The sequence below is a fragment of the Hippocampus zosterae genome, chromosome 6 (genome assembly GCF_025434085.1).
Source record: "Hippocampus zosterae strain Florida chromosome 6, ASM2543408v3, whole genome shotgun sequence".
In the NCBI taxonomy this organism is placed as follows: Eukaryota; Metazoa; Chordata; class Actinopteri; order Syngnathiformes; family Syngnathidae; genus Hippocampus; species Hippocampus zosterae.
Genome location: NC_067456.1, coordinates 23728885 through 23747877, shown reverse-complemented (window position 1 = coordinate 23747877; position 18993 = coordinate 23728885). Strand labels below are relative to the sequence as shown.

Here is an 18993-nt window from a genome sequence, read left to right as displayed (position 1 = left end):
GTGAGGTCGATGCGCTAACCACTGGCCCACCGGGCCGCCCTGGAGTTAAATAATGAAACAACTTTGGTTAATACTATGACAGAGCCTTGTTGATCCAATTATGTTTCTTATTGTTGTTGTATTTAGCAGTGGTATAAGTGTACATAATAAATATGAAGTTATTTTACAAAGTACTCCTCTGCTACTGTAAAATGTGGTCTCTTTTGGAACTTCTGAGGCCTTATACAGATGAGTGAGTACATTACGTTCCACCTATTGCATTTAACACAAACGCGAATGAAAGTGCAAAATATCTAAACATGAGAATGAATGAAGTCATGGAAGCGCGCTTTAAGCCCATTGAAATGTCACGGCAGCGTATATTTCTAAATTTCTTTCGACTAAATTTGCAAAACAGTATTTTTCTTTTCTCACTGAATGTACTTATCTGAGAAAGAGAAATGAGAAGCAGAGGCGACATTTCTCCGGGCACTCTGGATTTCTCTCACACTCTGAAAAATGCATGTTAGGTTACGTAATTGGAGACTTGAAATTGTGGATGTATGGTTACTAAAGACATCATTGTATGATTTAAGACAATTACAGTACAGTACAGAACAAACTGATGCACACTAATGAAATTGTCATCAATCTACAAAATATCCAAATTGTCCATAAAATATTCATAAAGTGGTTTGATGATATCATGAGCTTTGTGCACTGTAAGTACGTTGATTTATTTATTTATATATTGTGACAAACCGAAGAGAATACACTTGCTATTTGGAACCATTGTCCAGACAGTGTGATAATGCGATACTAGGGCTCGTCACTATGGCCAAATACCCACATACAACACATACATAGGGGTGCATGCTAGGCATGAGTACAAATGAAACTGGGAACATATATTATCTATTGTACAGATACTGTATAGCTTACCGGTAGGTCGGAGTTGTGAAAAATGTGTACTTATTCCAAATCACAATGTAATGTTTCATGTAACAAATGTTGCTTCAATCATATAATTTTCACAGCTCACCAAGCATCATGATGACCTCATGGGTGCATCTGTTCCCAAATAGGTCGGGGCAATGAACAAGAAAACGGCCGTATATAAAAACAAACATGTCTTTCCTATTTTGTGCGTGAATTTTTTGTGTGACTTCCAGTATGAGCTGAACAGACATTTTATTTACATGCTAACTGTTTACGCCAGTGTGCATTCTATGAAGGTTACAGACTTAAGTCATGCGGGAACGCCAATTATTCTCAACTCGACTCAACTGTATTCATAGAGCACTTTAAAACAACCACCACTGTATACAAAGTGCTATACATGGAGCAAAGATCATCTATAGATATATAAGATACAACTATAAATAACTGCGATTGGCTGGAGACTGATTCACGGTGTCCCCCGCCTACTGCCTAAAGACAGCTGGGATAGGCTCCAGCACCCCCCGCGACCCTAGTGAGGATGAAGCGGTTCGGAAGATAAATGAATGAATGAACAACAAACAATAAAAAAATTAATAAACAGTTAATAACAAAGTGAGGAGTGAGGTCATTTATAATAATAATAATAATACATTTTATTTAAAGATTTGAAAACAAATAATAGGATCTTAAAAAGAACTTTAAAATGTGTCGGGAGCCAGTGAAGCGATGCCAGAGTAGGAGCAAATTGGGGCAGACACCTGCATAGTGCTGGCAACAAGAGCGCAAAGGAAATCTGAGGGCCAATTTTTGGGGTATGTCTTGTGTATGAGTGAGAACCTGGAGTATGTGTGGTTTAATTTGACCATTTGGAAAGAAAATAAATGAAGAAAGTGAGAAAATACATTTCTCAGTGTGGAGATTCCATGCTGGCCTGGGTTTGCTCAATGAGTTCTGTCTCCCTCCCACCACATGCCCCAAAAAGTGCTTGTTGGGTTAATTTCCCCTATAGGGTCTATGTGCAATTGTCTGCCGACCAGACCCTACTTTTCTCTTGAAATAAGCTGGGATAGGTTTCACTTATGCACCGCACTGCACGCTCCATTGAGTTGTTTTCTTGAGTAAAGTCGGAGCACAATGTCGATCTGCACCTTCAAAGTTGTTTTTCTGTCATCAGATCAATATTTGAATCATATGTGTCTCTGAATGTTTTTTCCCCCCCTTTTTCTTCCAGAGCCATATCGCAAAGACTCGGCCCGTGCTGGCTGCGATTCAATAGAGAAGCATTCTCCTTTTAATGGTGTGAGCGCCAACCAATCACAGCACCCCGTGCTCCCCCTCCGCTCCCGGACCTCCAGCCAATCCCAGACAGCCTCGCTCCACACATGACACTATGTGCTGCTGTCCATCAAAAGCCTCATATATAGTGCATGCACGAAAATGTGAAACAGTTTCGAACTTGCGCCTTGTCTTTTTGTGGGTGTGTTTGTGTGTATGGTTGCTATTGTGTATGCCTCTGTGTGTGTACGTGCGAGCGTGCACGTCAGTGTGCAGAGTGTGTTTGTGCAGAGTGGGGGGTGGATGCATGTGGGAATGTGGTTTCTTGTTTATCTATGTAGCTGTGCAGAAGGCGCGAGAGGGAGAGAGGGAGGGCTTGAGTGAGGGAGAGAGGGAGAGAGAGAGAGAGAGAGAGAGAGAGAGAGAGAGAGAGAGAGAGAGAGAGAGAGAGAGAGAGAGAGAGAGAGAGAGAGGAAGAGATATTTCTGAGCCACTTGTATTTGCAAACTCCTGGCTGAGGTCCCACTGGCGGCAGGGAGATCGGACTGAAAGAGTGCATGTCAGGATTGTGCTCCACTGTGTGCTTGTGCATGTGTATGGGTGAGACATACAGAGAGAGGACGCATTCAATCCATTTCACCCACATAGGCCGGTTTAATATTTCATGCCTGACTATGGAAGCGTTGCCCCATTTCTACTGTCCAGCCACAATAGATTGCTGTTGTCCAACTTTTGGTCCCGTTGCCGGTAAGTATTTGAACTGATTGACCTTCTCTTTTCGCTTAAAAAGCTTACTGATAATGTCTTGAGCACTTTGGCGTATGTTCATTATTTCCCTGACTTCACTGGAGAATGTTTCAGCTTTCACTGAAATTTCAACCTCCGTTTCTTAAACGACTTGTGTACCAAATGAATAGTTTTAACTGATTTACTTCCAGCTAGCACAGTGGCGTGTGGGGATCCTAATGTGCGTGAAAATGTCCGAGTTTGTATGAGTGTGTGTGTGTGTGTGTTTATGTGTGTGTGTGAGCAAAAGCAGACAGAAACTCTGTGTGTGGGAGAACTTTGAGAAGAATGTATGTGAAAGAGAGCAACCGACACAGATTGTGCGTGCTGGACAAAGTGTGCCGTGTGTGTGTGTGTGTGTGTGTGTGTGTGTGTATTTTGGGATTCTCAAAGAGGTCTCCCCGCCTTTCCAACTTGCTTTGTACGCCAGCTGAATGAAATAAGATGTCTTTCCTTCCATCATTGGCGTAAATCCTTTCAGTGTGAGAAACAAGGGGTGAGGGTTCATTTTGAAAAATGGATTCTTTGCCTCCGTTTCCAAATCTGCAATCAAGAAAACGGAAATGCAGAATAGGAAGTCTAAATTTAGAGGTGTTTAAATATAGATGACCAATAGAATAGAATTCTCTTTTCCTTTTTCCTTGGTTTTCCCCATCAACTCACATGGGGAATCATTGGAATGTATTCAGTGACAGGAAGCGATGGTTTTTCCGATGCGGCCTTTTTTTTCGTTCTGGTCTGCTCTTGTGCAAAGCTCTTAATCCACTGCAAAAGCTTGAGCGCATAAGAGAGTAATGACAACAACAAAAACATCCCGACAGATGTACACGGGACTGCTGCAAAACTACAAAGGCTTAATGCCAGCACAAGAACAACAATCCATGGAAAAACAAGTCATGGTATAAGAAAGCTACGTGCGTGCGCCAACCTTCTAGTTGAAAGCCAAGTAAAATACCTTTACATGTAGAGTCTTGCCATCCTGATACACATCTTAGTCCACAGACCTGTTTTCAGTGGCAGCTTGACTCAAACTTCAAAGTCGCCTTTTGTTAGCTACTAGTGGGAAAAAAAAATGGGGGGAAAATATTTTCTTCACAAACCGGTCAAGTAACACAGTTTTGAAATTTAGGCACTTCACCAAATTACATTTTGTCATTGACAAACTCTTGTCAAGGTTAATTCTTCATTTGGGTTGCCATCGTCAGCTAAGTGTCTTGATATTGACTGTGGCTGACTGACGGTGCATCAGAAGATGGGACCTCCCAGCATCACTTGCAGAGCTAATATAGTGTGCTCAGTTCAGAGAGGGCAGCAGTTGTGTAAGCAGCTCCTATGACCCTTCAACTCAGCCCTCAGTCTCAGCTGAGCCCTCGAAGGACTTTGGTCCCATGCTTGACACTCTATAAGCCCCTCGACATGCTTTGTTCCCTCCCAGGCCTGCATGTACCTGGATTTGAATAGAAACCAGACAGCAAGGCAACCCCCCCCCCCCCCCCCCCGCTCCCTCCCCCCAAAACACAACACGCACACACAAACAACGGTCTCCTCTAACACCACTCTTGCATGGGACAATGAGGATTTGTTAGTGCTCAACTGAACTGCAAGCCCCGGACACAAAGCATATAGCCTCCCACCGCAGTCCTCCGACTGAGAGTGCAGCAAGCTGAAGCACAGGCAGGCAGGACAGCAGCAGGGGGGCCCAGGGTGGGGATTGGGAGGGGGTGGAAGTGGGGGTTGTGTGCAGGGGTGGGATTAGCAGACAAGAGCTCGGAGTTGGGGGGATGGGAGCCAGAAATGAACAGGAAATTACTGCCTTTGATGAGGCTGTGGCAGATTCGCAGAGACTGAACTCCTCGAGGCGTCTTCCCCCCACCATAAAAAAAAAAAAACCTGTTTGAGCAGAAAATGCCAGAACCACTTCAAGGCCCGCATGTGTCACTTTTCTCTGGCTGCAATGGACTTGTACAGGTGCGAAATAAACACTCGCAAAAGTTTGCTGCCCCCCCCCCCCCCCCCATTCCCTTCCCAACCCTGTCCTTACATTTGAACCTTTCCCTTCCCGGCTTTTTCTTCCCCTGCAGACAGCAGCCTCTGACCATGTCATGGGAATCCTATTAAACTCAGTTGATCCGACCCATTTTCGCCTGCTGAAAAATCTGAATCCAGTCCACGTTGCAGGGAGAAAAAAAACGGCTTTAAAAAATGCTGCCTGTATATATATACCATATATATATATATATGTGGGTGACACTTATATTCCATATACACACGGAAGCAAAGTGCACTCAAATCTTATATATAAGTACCAAATGCTCATGCACATCTTTTAAACAAAACAGCACAAATAGTAGCTTAGTGTTTTGGTTGATTAAACAATAACTTCACATTTAACATTTGAATCTTTTGCATGACAAATAGACAAGCCCCTCCGTGCTAGAAGTGAGCTTCTGAGCATGAGGGAAGATGGTAATGTGTGTTCAGTGAATATCAGGGTCGATTAGAGAATTTCGTCTGGTCGAGCGACAGCAGATTAGACATTGCCTGCCTAATAAAGCAGAGAGAGGCCGCGGGCCGGTCGTCTGGCGCTCTGACCCACATTGCTGTGATGTGCACGTCACTTCCCATTACTCTGACAATTGAACGGCACATCAGCTGAGTGCACCATCATCTGCATACCCTCCCCACAGGCATAGCCTGGCTCGCCGTAACCTCATGTTGTCACTAACCTTGGCTTCAAGAAGTGTGGCGTGAGTCAGAGTGAGGCAGTTCCACTGCGGCTGTCAGACCAAAGTGGAGGTTTGGTCACGCAAGCAAAATGTTAAGACTTGATGCTAACAAATCTAAACTTCGAGTCATGTCAAGTCATGGCGAATACATGGAAGCGCAATGATAACTCCTCTTCTTGAATGTTGCGCCAAGCAGCATTTAAAAATAAAATAATTTAAAAAACCTCCTGTGTTAACGAGGGAAGATGAGTCCTCTTCTTCATGGCCCTACAGTCTGTAAAAAAGACACACAATGGAGGTTTGAGATGATTAAGAGCAGATTAGTAGTACAAAAGAGAGAGAATTGGAAATACAGTACCCATCAATTATCGCAAATCAAAAATGCCTTCACTTAAACCATCCGCAGCGCCGGTTGTTGGAGTTCCATGTCATGTGTCCTTTATATAAAACGTAAGCGGTTTGGTGGCAGTTCTGCAGCTGGCTGACAGAGACAAGTCTGTTTGCAGGCAGCCTAAAAGATAATTGGCGTCTATGGAGTGAAAAGCGGCCTCAGCAACAGATAAGGACTGTGCGAAAAGCTCCACAATCAGCACGGATTAGCAAATGATAAATCATGGGTTCATATAAGTATGCTGTCACTGCGAGAAGAGCGAGAGGTAGGGGGAAAGCATAGGAGGGGAGATAGCAAAAGAGAGGGATATAGAGAGAGAGAGTGAATATGTGAGGATGTTTTTTTTTTCTGTAATTCAGAAGAAAGACAAAATAATACCATCTAGCAGGTCAGCAGGAGAGACGGGCTGTGAGGGGGGAAATGAAAAGAGTGGGGAAATTAAAAGCTCTGCCAACACTCTGGCTAATACAATCTTCTGCCTGTCAGATTACCTCCTTTAATCCAGAAAGGTTTAACGCCTCTTAGAAATCTGAAAGAAGACATGAATTCAGCAGAGATTTTCCTCGGCAAGAGAGGAGGAAGGTGCCAGGGAGGAGGGTTAAGTCGCTGAGCAACTCAGAAAAGCACCGGCCGCAACAGTCATCTAAGTTCGATGCAGGGGGCTCGCTCGGCGTTTTAATCCAACCTAGCTGACTTTTACCACCGCAGTTTTGGTTTACTTCCAATGTCACGCTTTTAGCCATCACTTTGGAGGGAAAAAAGAACGCGAAACCGCGGGCGTTTCATCGTGGGACGAAAAGATGATCTTCACTTTATGAAGCTAATCAATCAGGTCACCGGAACACCAAGCACAGTGCAGTGGATTAAGGACACAGTGCCCCTGATGGGGTGATGAGCAAATGCACCCAACTGCTGCGAAGTCTTCAGTTTGCAAAACGTGGATGGGAATCATCTAGCGAACATAGGAGCAACATAGGAGACGGTTTCGTCTCAGTCGGTCGTACAAGGCAGGAACAGCGCCGAAAAATGCTGAATATGTATTTCATTGCACCGGAGCAACCACATCACAGTTTTAATTAATGGATTGCTTGTTCTTGTGTAATGGCTTTTGGCTGTGTAGTAAAAAAGATGACAGGACAAAAGAAAATATAAATCTATATATTTCACTCAAACCGCTCCGTGCATCGAAAGGCCGTTTTCGCTTGGTTATTCGGCCCCAAAAAAAAGACTTGCAGCCACGGGCTCCGTCTAGGCTGTCGAGTGGAACAGACTGCGTGTGGGCTGAAAAAGTCCTCATCAAGCAGTCTGCTTTATCCTTCTGTCTCCCACTTATTTTAAAGTGTTTAAATCACGATTGGGATAATATTGCCTAGAGTAGACGGGGGGGGGGCGTCTTTTCGATACATTGAAACATATTATTTCAGGGCGGGGCCAATCTGCACGTCTGAGTCTGTGGAAGATTTGAAAATAAAATGTTTGCGGACTGCAGAGAAATGTCACGGTTAAATTCATACGACACTCACAAAAGGGCGCTTTCATCTCACTTTGTTCGAAATTCTCCAAACTACAGCGAGAAAGCGCGTGGTACATAATCATCAGCCTCAGCATTCACAAAATGAGCCGACAAAGCTTTGGAGAGGAGCGAGGAGTGTGACACGCAAGGCGGGTTCTCTCAGGCGCGCCGCACAAGTGAATAAGTCAACGAGAGCCAGATTGACACGATCAAGTGCTTCTGTAACCAGGTTCAAAAAGATACACAGCAAAGAGACACAAAATATATATTTTTTTAAAACACTCAACAGACAGGGGGCTCAGCAGAGGCAAATGCAATAATACTGGCGGCTACAAGGACGAGCTGAGCAAAAGACAAGCAGGGAAAGGTAAGTCAGAAACGGCGTGGATGATGCGTTTGAGCAAAGTGTCACCCGTTGAGAGTCACGGGTTAATGCTGAGAAGCAAGCTGGCAGTGGAGAGAGAGGCTGGGTTGGCTCCAGTCAAGGTTGCTCGTGAATGCCTGAAGCCTTGGCAGGGTGATCCATGGCACGTGGAGGCCGAGGGATTCTGGAAAGGCTTGGCAGTCGGCCACAAGGCGTCCCTCAACTGGAGCGGGCCCGGGCTGGCCTAAGACCCGTGCTAGTGAGCAACTGTCTTCGATTGTTGACTCGGAACAGTTACATAGATTACAATTGAGCACCGCAAAAGGGTACCATCGCTAATCCAGCTCGTATTATAACAGATCGTCCTTCCCTCAAGATTCCTATGCCTCGTTTTTGTTTTTATGAACCGGTAGGGGGAAAAAAACGCACCACTCGATTGCGATTTTAGTGGCTTTTGTAGTTTTAAGGTGCGCCCATTTTCTAACGACTTCATCAAATGTGCGTCACCAGAATTCAATGGGAACGTACAGTACATCCACTCAAAAATACATCCCCAAATTTCGAGATCAATTAACAAAACATGCCGACTAAGCAACAAAACAAAACCCTCGCGCACTTCCGTTAAAATTTAATGCCAAATGTAAAATCACCGTACACCGGAAAATAAATGATCTGACACTGTAATATTGAAAATGATTTCCAGTCTGACGTTACATTTCATATCTGCACTTTTATATTCCTTCCCATTCGACTCTGTAATTTCATAGTGTGACAGCACGGACTGTAAAACTGAATGCTGCCGGAGTGGCGAATGTCTTCCATGTTACTTCACGGCAGACAGAAAGCGTCCTATTGGGTTTCAAGCCTGTTCGGAGTGGTCCAGTAATTACAGCAAATTTGTGGAATTGAGTTGGCCATGAAGAGGCTCGTTCGCAGTGCTGATGATTGAGATTTGAGATTGAGAAGACTGTGCAAAAAAAAAATGTGGAATGATGATATGGTAAAGTGTGCAAGTACATTTTCTGAAGCAGCCGAGCCGATCTTTCGGGGCAGGCATCTCAGCTATGGTGGTCGTGTTTCGGTGTACAAGTTATGACAACATGTTTTATATCATAGCTGCTTCTTTCTTAGCGCGTAGCTTTTCATTGCCTTGGAGATTCTTTGAAATTGCATGACATGACTGGCAAAGTCAACTGTTGTCTTCACACTGCTGTAACAAATCAGACTGTAGGAAAAGTGAGAGTTCCTTATGAGGTTAAGTTATTGATCATTCGAGTCTCTAATTCCCCGTATGTGGAGGTGTAGTTTTATGGGAGTGGTGAACATATTCACAGGTAAACACTTTGGAGACTGTTTTGAGAAAAGTAAGCTCCTGTATTTCATCTCGTTAATGGTGCTCAAAGCGACATTTGGCGAGGTCTCTAAATCAACACAGATTGCCGCAGTATGTTAACTCTGCCACAGTGCCACGGTCACCCGGTAAGTAACACGGCATGTCTTTCACCTTCATGTTCACACAGGAGGCAAAATCCAATTTACAAAGTCATGACTTCATTCACGTTTGCTTCAATTTACACCAGCTTTGAATACGGCAGCACGGAGGCCTGGCTGTCGACCGGCCGGTAACACGACAGAGTACACTGTGTGCTTCTCATTGTCCAACCCCTGGAATGTGCTGACGAGGCAGAGTTCACACTAGTTCAGTCACATCGTTGCACTCTTCACTCAAGCCTTGTCAAGCTCTCATGCTCGGCAAGCTATTTTTACACGCCACACGTTGGTACATTTGTCAGTTATTCAAAGTTTCTGGTGAAGACACCAGTGCCGGTATTAACATCTCCAAGGAACTATTGCCCTTCTTAACAATTAGAAGGTAGCGAGTTAGGGTACCGGTTTGGTCACATGAAAGAAAGCAGTGGAGGCGGTATGAGAGGAGGAGAGATTTGAGAATAGATGGCGGGGGGGACTCAAGTGTATCTGTGGCATGCAGCCAACGAGGCCAAGTGCCAAGGAGGGAAGCCACTTTAGCCTGAGCCAGAGGGTCTGGAAAAAAAAACGATTCATTCCCTACTTGTCTCTGAATGGAAACACGCCGAGCAAGGCAGAGAGATGCATTCTTGAGGCTAGGAGGCATCTAACGAGGAGCAACGTGGAGATAAAACAAGAAATATGGCCCATAGGTTTTACCCGAAAGCTGTAAACAAACGCGTGACATCTTTATTTCTCAGTTCTCACTAAACTTAATGGGAACCCAGAATTTGTCGACGGGGAACAAAACTTCAGTCATGCTCATGAAAACAGTTTCTTGGTGGAGAAGAACTAACTCTTTGAAAGGTCGCGGTAATATGGAATGCACTCAGCAACGGCTTCATTCTGAAGATGTACATTGCGTGAAGACTCGGACATACTCGCACTCGCACTCGCGTGCTCAATTTTCATCGTAGTGCTCAGAAAGCCAGCCCTGCAAAGCTGGAACAAATCTCGCAACAATGACTTGTAACAACCAACGTTTCAATTGTGAATGAACATTGTGAGGAAAACAAAAAAAGCCTCCAACTACACAAGTAGCCTAAATTCATCACAAAAAAGGAAAAATGGAGAGGCAAACGCAGTACAGTGTTCTACATTCCTTTCTCTGGTTGCAACAGCCAAGCAAGCAAGCCAGAGAGGAAGAAGACGGTGCATTGTTGCGGAGGCACTGATAGATAGACAGACATTGAGAGCATTAATAAAACATGGCTGCATGATTTTCCAGCCTCAAAGAAGCGAACACAGGAAGGCGCACTCCCAGAGCAGAAGTTGAGGTTCAGCGCAGGGTAAAGGGAACAGTAATCTCTAACTAGCACACCACTGCAGTGCACTAAGCTGTGGGGCACAGCCACATTCTCTGATCGCACTTGGAAGCATTAATTCCACTGCTTCCACCAGCCAGACTGACAACATGTTCTGCCCTTTTATTCACGCTATTTCAGATGTTTTCCCCGTCTTTTGTTTCCCACCCCCACCCTTTTTTTTTTTTTGCTGCAGGCAGGAACGAGACACAAGACAGCACCCACCGCTCATCATTCTGAAGAAGGTGGGGACGAAGATAAAACGATGAACGAGTTTACCGGCATATCTGAAGAGCTATTTTCAGGGAAATCCAAGCCTCAGTCCTCATCATCATCATCGTCATCATCATCATCATCATCATCCTCATTCCTTCTGGTTTGCCGGCAACGTCATTTCAACCTCAACATGAGCATGGGTGGTAACACGTGCTGGAGCACGGCTTACCCACTCAGGCCAAGAGAAATACCCATGCAAAAAATTAAACAGCACTTTGGTTTGAAGGCTTCAATTTTCAACCGATTGGTGAAAGCTGAAGCCGGATCACAGAAACAACTGATACCGTGGCCAATTTACATACGCTCCATAATTTAAATCTGGAACTGCAGACATTTTAAAACAAGCGATCTTGGGCGGCAACCGGCAAGCTCGTGTGTGATTTTCCACTTGTCGGAGACCAAACGAAGCGACAATAAGAACCATGCAACCAATGGAAAGGAAAAAAAATGTGTAGTGCTTTTTGATCTTTCTCAAAGTTTGTGTATGTTTAAATTGTTCGGCCAGTGAAACATCTGCCATCAATGAAACGGCAACGGCGAGGTACATCATCTCTGTCGGTGTCCACAGTGAACATTCAACGCTGTCGGTGAGTTTGAACTCAGGCAAAACCATCGACCGTTGACTGTACCCTGAGGGGTGCCACATCGCATGTTCCACGAGCTCCTTGAAATATCCTGCGACCGTTCCACGGATGCTGGATTCCTAACGCTCGTCTGCTGAAGAATTCGTTTAGGACGGACCGGACACTTTGGCTCCACCTGTAAATGCTGCAATAAACATTCATTGCTGTCGGTGGGTTGACACGAGAATAACTCACTGATCAATGAATGCAAACTGCGGTAAACTGTCTCAGAGAGCCTGAGATTACACCGAACACAAATTCTGACAAGATGAAACAATATGGATAGCACATAGATTGGAATTGAGTGGTGGCCCTACCTCCTTTCAAGCACAAAAATGAAAATGTGGAACTTGATTGAGTTCAGTGCTCTTTGCTTTTGCTCGTAATTAGGAACACGTTTTGTCTTATCTGCTGTGAGACCAACTCGACTGTGACTGGAGTTCAACAATGGAAATGAAGACCAAAGAGTGTCAACAAACATTCCTAAAACTTGCCAGATGGATCTTTCAGAAAGAAATAAAGACTATCACATGCTTGACATTGCATTCTTTTGATGGCATCAAGCTACATTCTTATTTCAATATAAGAGTTGGACGCTATCAAAGCCAAGTTCTAAATGGGATGTAACTAGATGTCTTCCTGATGTTTTGCTTAAATCTTTGTGAACCGAGTTTGTTGCAGATGATTACTATTATTACAGTATTGTTTGTTTTGTGTCCACTGCAGAATCAACTGCTGCATGTTTGTGGATCTTCGGCCTATAACAGGATTCCCACCAAGACGTATTCGTTTTAAATTTGTAAAATTACAACTTAAAACTTTTTTAAGTGGAAATTGCTTTCCACTTAACAGTTGAATTCCAAATGAAACCTCCGAATAACTCTGGTTAGCCATGTTGTCTGCTACCTTACGCAAGATGAAATTAATCAACTGCAGCAGATTTGTAAATGTTGTTAGTCTTACATGAAGGCAGAAAATATTTTTCCTGGCCTAAAAACATTCCCTGAATTTCATATCCTACATTACATTTCATGCTTGCTCAAGATATACACTGCTCAGGGAAAACTTCAATGAGGGAGATAAGAACCTGAACCGATAAAAAGTCAGTCTTTCTTTGGCACTACATGAAGGACCTATAGGCATATGGTAATAATCTTTGACTAATTGCCCCATAAAGGCTAGATAAACACTTCGAGAGGGGCGGGGGATGGGGGGGGGGGGGCAATCCCTGCTGTCGTGGCACAACATATTCTCTTTTTTCTGAATTCAATAATAGCCACCAAGTGGGAGTTGCTAACAATCATCTGTCAGAAATCTTAGTTAAAAATTAATTGATTCTGATTGTGAAGAATTATATTTTTTTTACCGGCGGAAAAAAATTGCCTATTTCATGCAATGCATACAGTAATATATATAAATCATTCAATACATAATTCAACTCGTAAAATTATGCGATTGGCTGGCAACCAGTTGAGGGTGTGCCCCACCTACTGCCTGGTGACGGCTGGGATAGGCTCCAGCACGCCCGCGACTCTCGTGAGGATAAGCGGTTGGGAAAATGGATGGATGGAATTTGTCAAATTTAGGTTAAATGACAGACAAAACAGAAGAACGGTTGAGGGGATTGCTGAGACTTAGCGGATATATACAGTACAGTATTGTATGATATTACTGAGTGTAAAACTGTGAAATCGCAGCACAGGAAAGTACTCCAACTCTAAAGTTGGGTGTGACAAGAGATACTGTGGCTACATACAGTATATTAGGGCCACACACAAATCAGCATGTGTATCTCCACGGACTTGCAGCTTTGTCCCGACAAATTCTAATAATAAAGGCAATGACACAGGAAAAGCGTGACCCACTTGTCTCTGAACCCGGAAACAGTACACAGGATGACCCCCCGAGTCCAACGGCAACTCAACGGGCACCAATCGAACAAAAGAATTGGGTGACTAACAACTAGGATAAGCATAAATTTCTAAAGGCTGAAATCAAAAGAAAGCATGGCGGCACGCTATACGTCACTCATACCGCATTCCATGCAGAAGGTGAGAGAAAGAGACAAGGGAGACAGACCACTGACGGAAGAATCTGTTCAAGAAAAATACCAGTAAAAGCGCTTTTGACTTCAAAACATTCTATTCAGACAAGTGAAAACACAGGCTAAAATACATTTTGTTGGCAGGGCGGTGGGGGGCGGGGGGGCGTCGTAAAGCAAAAAGTGAGAGCGCTGTCAAAAACATTCGAACACTCTGCTGCTTTGTTCTCTGGAAAATGAAAACCTGGTGATCTCGAATGACTTTTGGACTCAAACATAAAAAGTCCACCCAGATATACGGAGACAAAGGGAAAGCCTGAGCTGGGTTCTAGCCAAATACTTCCATATGGAGTCGAGTTCATTGGGTCCAGGTGGCACGTGGGCGCAGACATAACATCCAGCATGCCTTTAACGCCCTCTGTTGGCCTGGAACGTGTCGTGCAGCAGGAGCCCTTACCTTATCAGCAGCGGAAGCGGCACTTATTAGGAAATATTGTGAAGTATCATTTCAGTCATGAAAGAAGTGTTATTTTTGTAAATTCATGATTGTAAACCATGACACACATTTTCCCAGGATGTACGCACACTGTATGCAATAGTGTGCAATTATGTCATAACACATAGGGGTGAAATTATTGACGGAGGAGAAAATGGAGGTGGGAAAGTATTTCAGTGTTGTGGAATAGGCAGCTGGTTGGTAATGATTAACAATGGAACATAACTAGTCACCAAAGAAGCTTGATAACCATACGACTCTCTGTGTGTGTGTGTGTGAGTGTGTGTGTGTGTGTGTGTGTCTCCAGGGGCCATGCAAAAAAAAAGAGTAAAAAGCTAGATTATACCCACTGTCTGATTTTCATCCGAATTAAATTTTACATAACATTTGAATATGTTAAGTGATGAATTGTATTTGAGTGTCCATGAAACCAGGTGGAGCGAGTTTTCTCGAAAACAGCTTAAACCATTTTCAGTGCAGTCAATTTAAAATAAAAACCTAAGATCACTTACCATCAATCTCAAGTATCGTGGGGCAAACCTGATAAGACAGGGTCCCATAAACAAATTACAGAACTGATGTTTTCGATGATTGGGACCGAATCAACAAGATAGTGCTGAAAACAGCTGTTGCTAACGCAGCTATTTGGCCCCTGACCTAGGTTTCTGGTCACTGAATGGGGGTCTCTGAATTCCCACCCCTGTTAGAACATTTACAAGGCCTGCCTCAGCCCCCCTTGACCTGAGCATCACCCTTACCCAATGCATGCACTGAGGCATCCTAAGGGTATAATAGGGCCAATAGCAAGCAAGCCAGAGAGTCGCCACGGCCACAAGCCCAACTCGTCAAGTTTACAACCCCATCAGGTTTGGCCTTCATAAATCCTCCTGCTGTACACAACAATGCTGCTTATTCACTCGTTGTGCAGGTTCAATAGTTCTTCTCGGACTAGCTTCCACTTTTTCACCTCTACCCCTCCGATTCTCTTCTCACAACTTTATAGAGGGAGCGATTGAGAAAGGCCCGAGGAGAACTGCAGAAAATCGGGGCAGCGAGTCACGTCGGGGTCAGCGTTTTCTGAACTGTGTTCAACCTCTGACCCTTCCTACGTGCCACCTGGCGCTGCAATGGCAGCAATGGGAGTCCTGGGTGAACTTCGCCTGAACCTGGACCTTAACATTGGACCATCACCTCACCCCTGCCTCTTTCTTCCAAGTCTCTTCCTGAAAAGGGGAATATTTCTGGCACCTTTTGATTCAGCACTCTTGGCCTGTCAATGTTGGTTTGCACTTGCAGTGATTATGTTGACTATATGATAAGAGAGCAAACAATTAGTACATCAGTGACATTAGTTTTCCCGACACCGGCACAATAATAAATCAATGTCATGACTGCATTACATTCTTTTACTGAGGTGCCTTTTCCGTTCTCTGTTTAAGAATATGGGGATTGACCTATGCAAGAGGGAGAACTGTTTTTGAGTGTACACTCCCCTCTTGTGGATATCACGAGGAAGTGTTACTAGGTCAGTAAATTGATCATGCTCACGGATGGGTGAAGCCCTGGGCTGCCGTAGACCGTTTATAATGGAAGATGTGTTTCTATTGTTGTAAAACTGGAGAAAAGCAATCTAACTTTAACCTTAATTGATGGCTAGCACTATGCAGTCGAGATTTGATTAGAAAGATTGCTATTGCTCGATTGATGGAAAGATGGATAGGTAGGTAGGTAGGTGAATTACTTACCCATGCTGTCATTATTTTCCGGCTCTAGTGAGTGGTCCCCATAAAAGCCTGCAAAAAGAGAGATCGTTTAGTCAAGTTACATTTTTTTTTTGGCCTTAGTTTGCAAGCTGCAGCTGCTGTGTGTTGCGCTAAATAAATAACGACATTGTATGGGGTTTCTATTAAATTGCACAATTACACTGAGAAATGAATGACGATAACACTTTGTGCCCCCTCATGAGGCACAGGACAATGGTTTGGACACAAATGACGCAGCAGGAAAGCAATATAATTCCATCAGCAAACTAAATACTCAGAGATACCTCCCTGGTGAGTGACACCAGAATTTCTACACAGGTCAACGTATGGCGATAATCAATTCCTTGTCGAAGCAACTAATGCAATAGCGAGTTGGAGTTCTTTCACCTTGATACAGTAATATGAACAAACAGACATAAGCAAAAATAGCTAGCGCAACACATGATGAAAAGCTGACAGAACCAAATCACTCCATGAAGCTCATCCACACAAACCCATATTTTAAGGATTTACTGCTGGAGTGTATGTCACCTCAATACACCATATCTCACTTTTCTAGTCTATGATCAAACAAGGGCCTGTGATGTATTTATTTTAAAGTTTGACTTTACAGCTAAAGTTGCCCCGTCATGAGCCATGGGTGGAGTGGCCAATGGGAATTTCAGGAAAACCAAAAAGGATTTGCTTTCTCAAAAGCCGACAGTGTGCTTTATTATCCGATGCGCCTTATATCTATACTGTATATATAAAATATTTTGATTGATTGGACGTAGTATTTTAAATGTTCTGTAAAACGCTTTATTATAGCATCAGTGGTTGTGAAAGCTCTATATAAATAAAGCTCGATGGCATTGTATTGTATTCCTTTTAGTGTTGCTCCATCTAGTGGATGCATGCATAACTGCAGTCACTATTGTAGCTTTTGTTTTATGTGCCTCATAATGCGGTGCGCCCTCTATATGAAAACTGTTTTAAAATTCATAAATTCATAAAATTCATGAAAACATTCATTGAAGGTACGCCGTATACGCCTAAGTGCCGTGTCGTGCGGAATATACGGTACTTATTTGAAAATACAAGTAAAGAGTACCGAACAAGTACTGCTGCTTCAGACTCTTAGTGCAGGGCCCCAGGCTAGCTTTTTTTTTAACTAGGAGCACAGTGGCCCTTTAGCGGAAATTTTAGGGTCAGAATATTATTTAGTGGCACACACCTGAAATTAACTTGCAAAACAAATATTAATTTAATTTCACTATATGACTGAAAAATGGCCTAAAATATGAGCATAAGTTTGTCAGTCGCAAAAAATTATTCAAGAAGAGTAATTTAAAAAAAATTATCATCATATTTACTGGTCACACTGAAACAAATAGATTACACAAATAGATTATTATTCTGCTTGCCAGGCCCCCCTCACACTCACAATATGGCAAGCAAGGACGAACACTGCAGGAAATCGGTCTCAGGTGTTCTGGAGGTTAAGACCACCAATTAGCTATGACACACCCACCTGGTGATCGCGTTACTATGTTTGTCCAATCAGTGCTGCAGGAAATTTAGTTCGCTCAATTGTCAAAGTGTGACGGTCGTGATAGTACGTCATGCACGGTTGATTTTGTGCACAATTACAAATAGATATATTTATATCTTATGTCTAGAAATTGCATTTACTTTTTTTTCAGTCTTCAAATCAATTGGATAAATGTTTTTTTTAACGCGTTGAATTTATAAAAAAAACAAAATCATATTTTTGTTTTTCACTAATGGGTTTGATGAATATTCATATGAACTTGTTGGGTTCAGTACCTCTAACAAGGATAAGAACCATTGCCCTAAATGAATTAACTAGTGGTCAGGGGCGTAGCCAGCAAAATCTCAGTGGATGGGCCAGAGTGAAACAACATGCCAGTGAGAGATGGTCAAGGTTGGGCGATGCATGCGCGAGTCATTCTTATACCTTCCACAGTCATGGTTTCATGAAATAAAACTTGCACATATCCCGAATAAGGCCCGCCACACTCATAATCAAGCAAGTCTATGTAAAAAGCAATGATTATTTTCTAGACAATGCCATTTTCTTTGCCTCGGCTTGGCTTTTAAGTACTACCTCATGGTCTACTATCTGATGCACTGATTCACGAGCTAACGGCCAATCAGCATGATCAATTATCATATAGTACTGTTAATATCATTTTGCATACTGCCGTCAATGGCTTATTCGCTTAAATCATATCTAAAAATCACAATGGCTATCGTGGACAGCTTGTCATGTTATTAGGTTACAGGGTGCATGCCCCCCCGACCCCCGCCATTCAAATTCTTAAAAAAAATTTTAAAAACATTGCCAAACATGAAATATAAAATGTCATCTTTACATGTATGGAACATCTCCCCTGACATTAATGAGGTGGTTGGGGCTTTGCTAAAACTATTGCTGTCTTGGTTCAACAGCTGTAAACAAGTCCAAAAGCTTACTTACCAGCTACGAATGAATGAACGTGGCCAGCAGTTTACGTAATGACTCGAGAAAAGGCAAAAAATATTTTTGCTTCCAGGCTCGCATATACAAGACGGCAGCACAGAACGACCGCGGACTGAACAGGCGTGTTTGCTGCCATGTCTTATTTAGCGGAACCAATCTATGCTAGATCAGGCAAATTATGACATAGCAGTCAACAGTTTTGCATAAATTGCAAAGTATCGACCGATTTCAATACACTCGATCAGATAGGTGTAAAGTCTACTTTTGGATTACTCCGACACCGAAAATGTTAATAAAGACAAAATAAAAATGAATATGATGACAGGATATATTTGCATATACTGGCTATTTGCAGGGAGTAGGGACCAGGCCAGACAAAAATATCGAAAATGCGTATGTAAGTGATGCCCATTGAAATGCATACAGTATATTTATATTGCATATAGAGCTGTCAGTTTAGTGCATTTTTATTGGCATTAATTTAAATGAATTTTAACGGGATTAA

General features: G+C 43.1%; 1 protein-coding gene and 1 long non-coding RNA gene across 4 annotated transcripts in view; one reads left to right on the top strand and one right to left on the bottom strand.

Moving 5' to 3' along the window:
• The window catches only part of nr6a1a (nuclear receptor subfamily 6, group A, member 1a), a 138001-nt gene that overhangs the window by 92845 nt on the left and 26163 nt on the right, over window positions 1-18993 (bottom strand). For all 3 annotated transcript variants that reach the window (XM_052068269.1, XM_052068267.1, XM_052068266.1), the window contains exon 2: window positions 15989-16036. In XM_052068269.1, the coding sequence (XP_051924229.1) occupies window positions 15989-15992 (4 nt within the window). In that variant the 5' untranslated portion in view covers window positions 15993-16036. The remainder of the gene's footprint in view (window positions 1-15988; window positions 16037-18993) is intronic.
• LOC127602333 (uncharacterized) lies at window positions 1988-12244 on the top strand. Its single transcript, XR_007962755.1, has 2 exons — window positions 1988-2943; window positions 11004-12244. It is a non-coding gene; the product is annotated as an uncharacterized LOC127602333 (long non-coding RNA).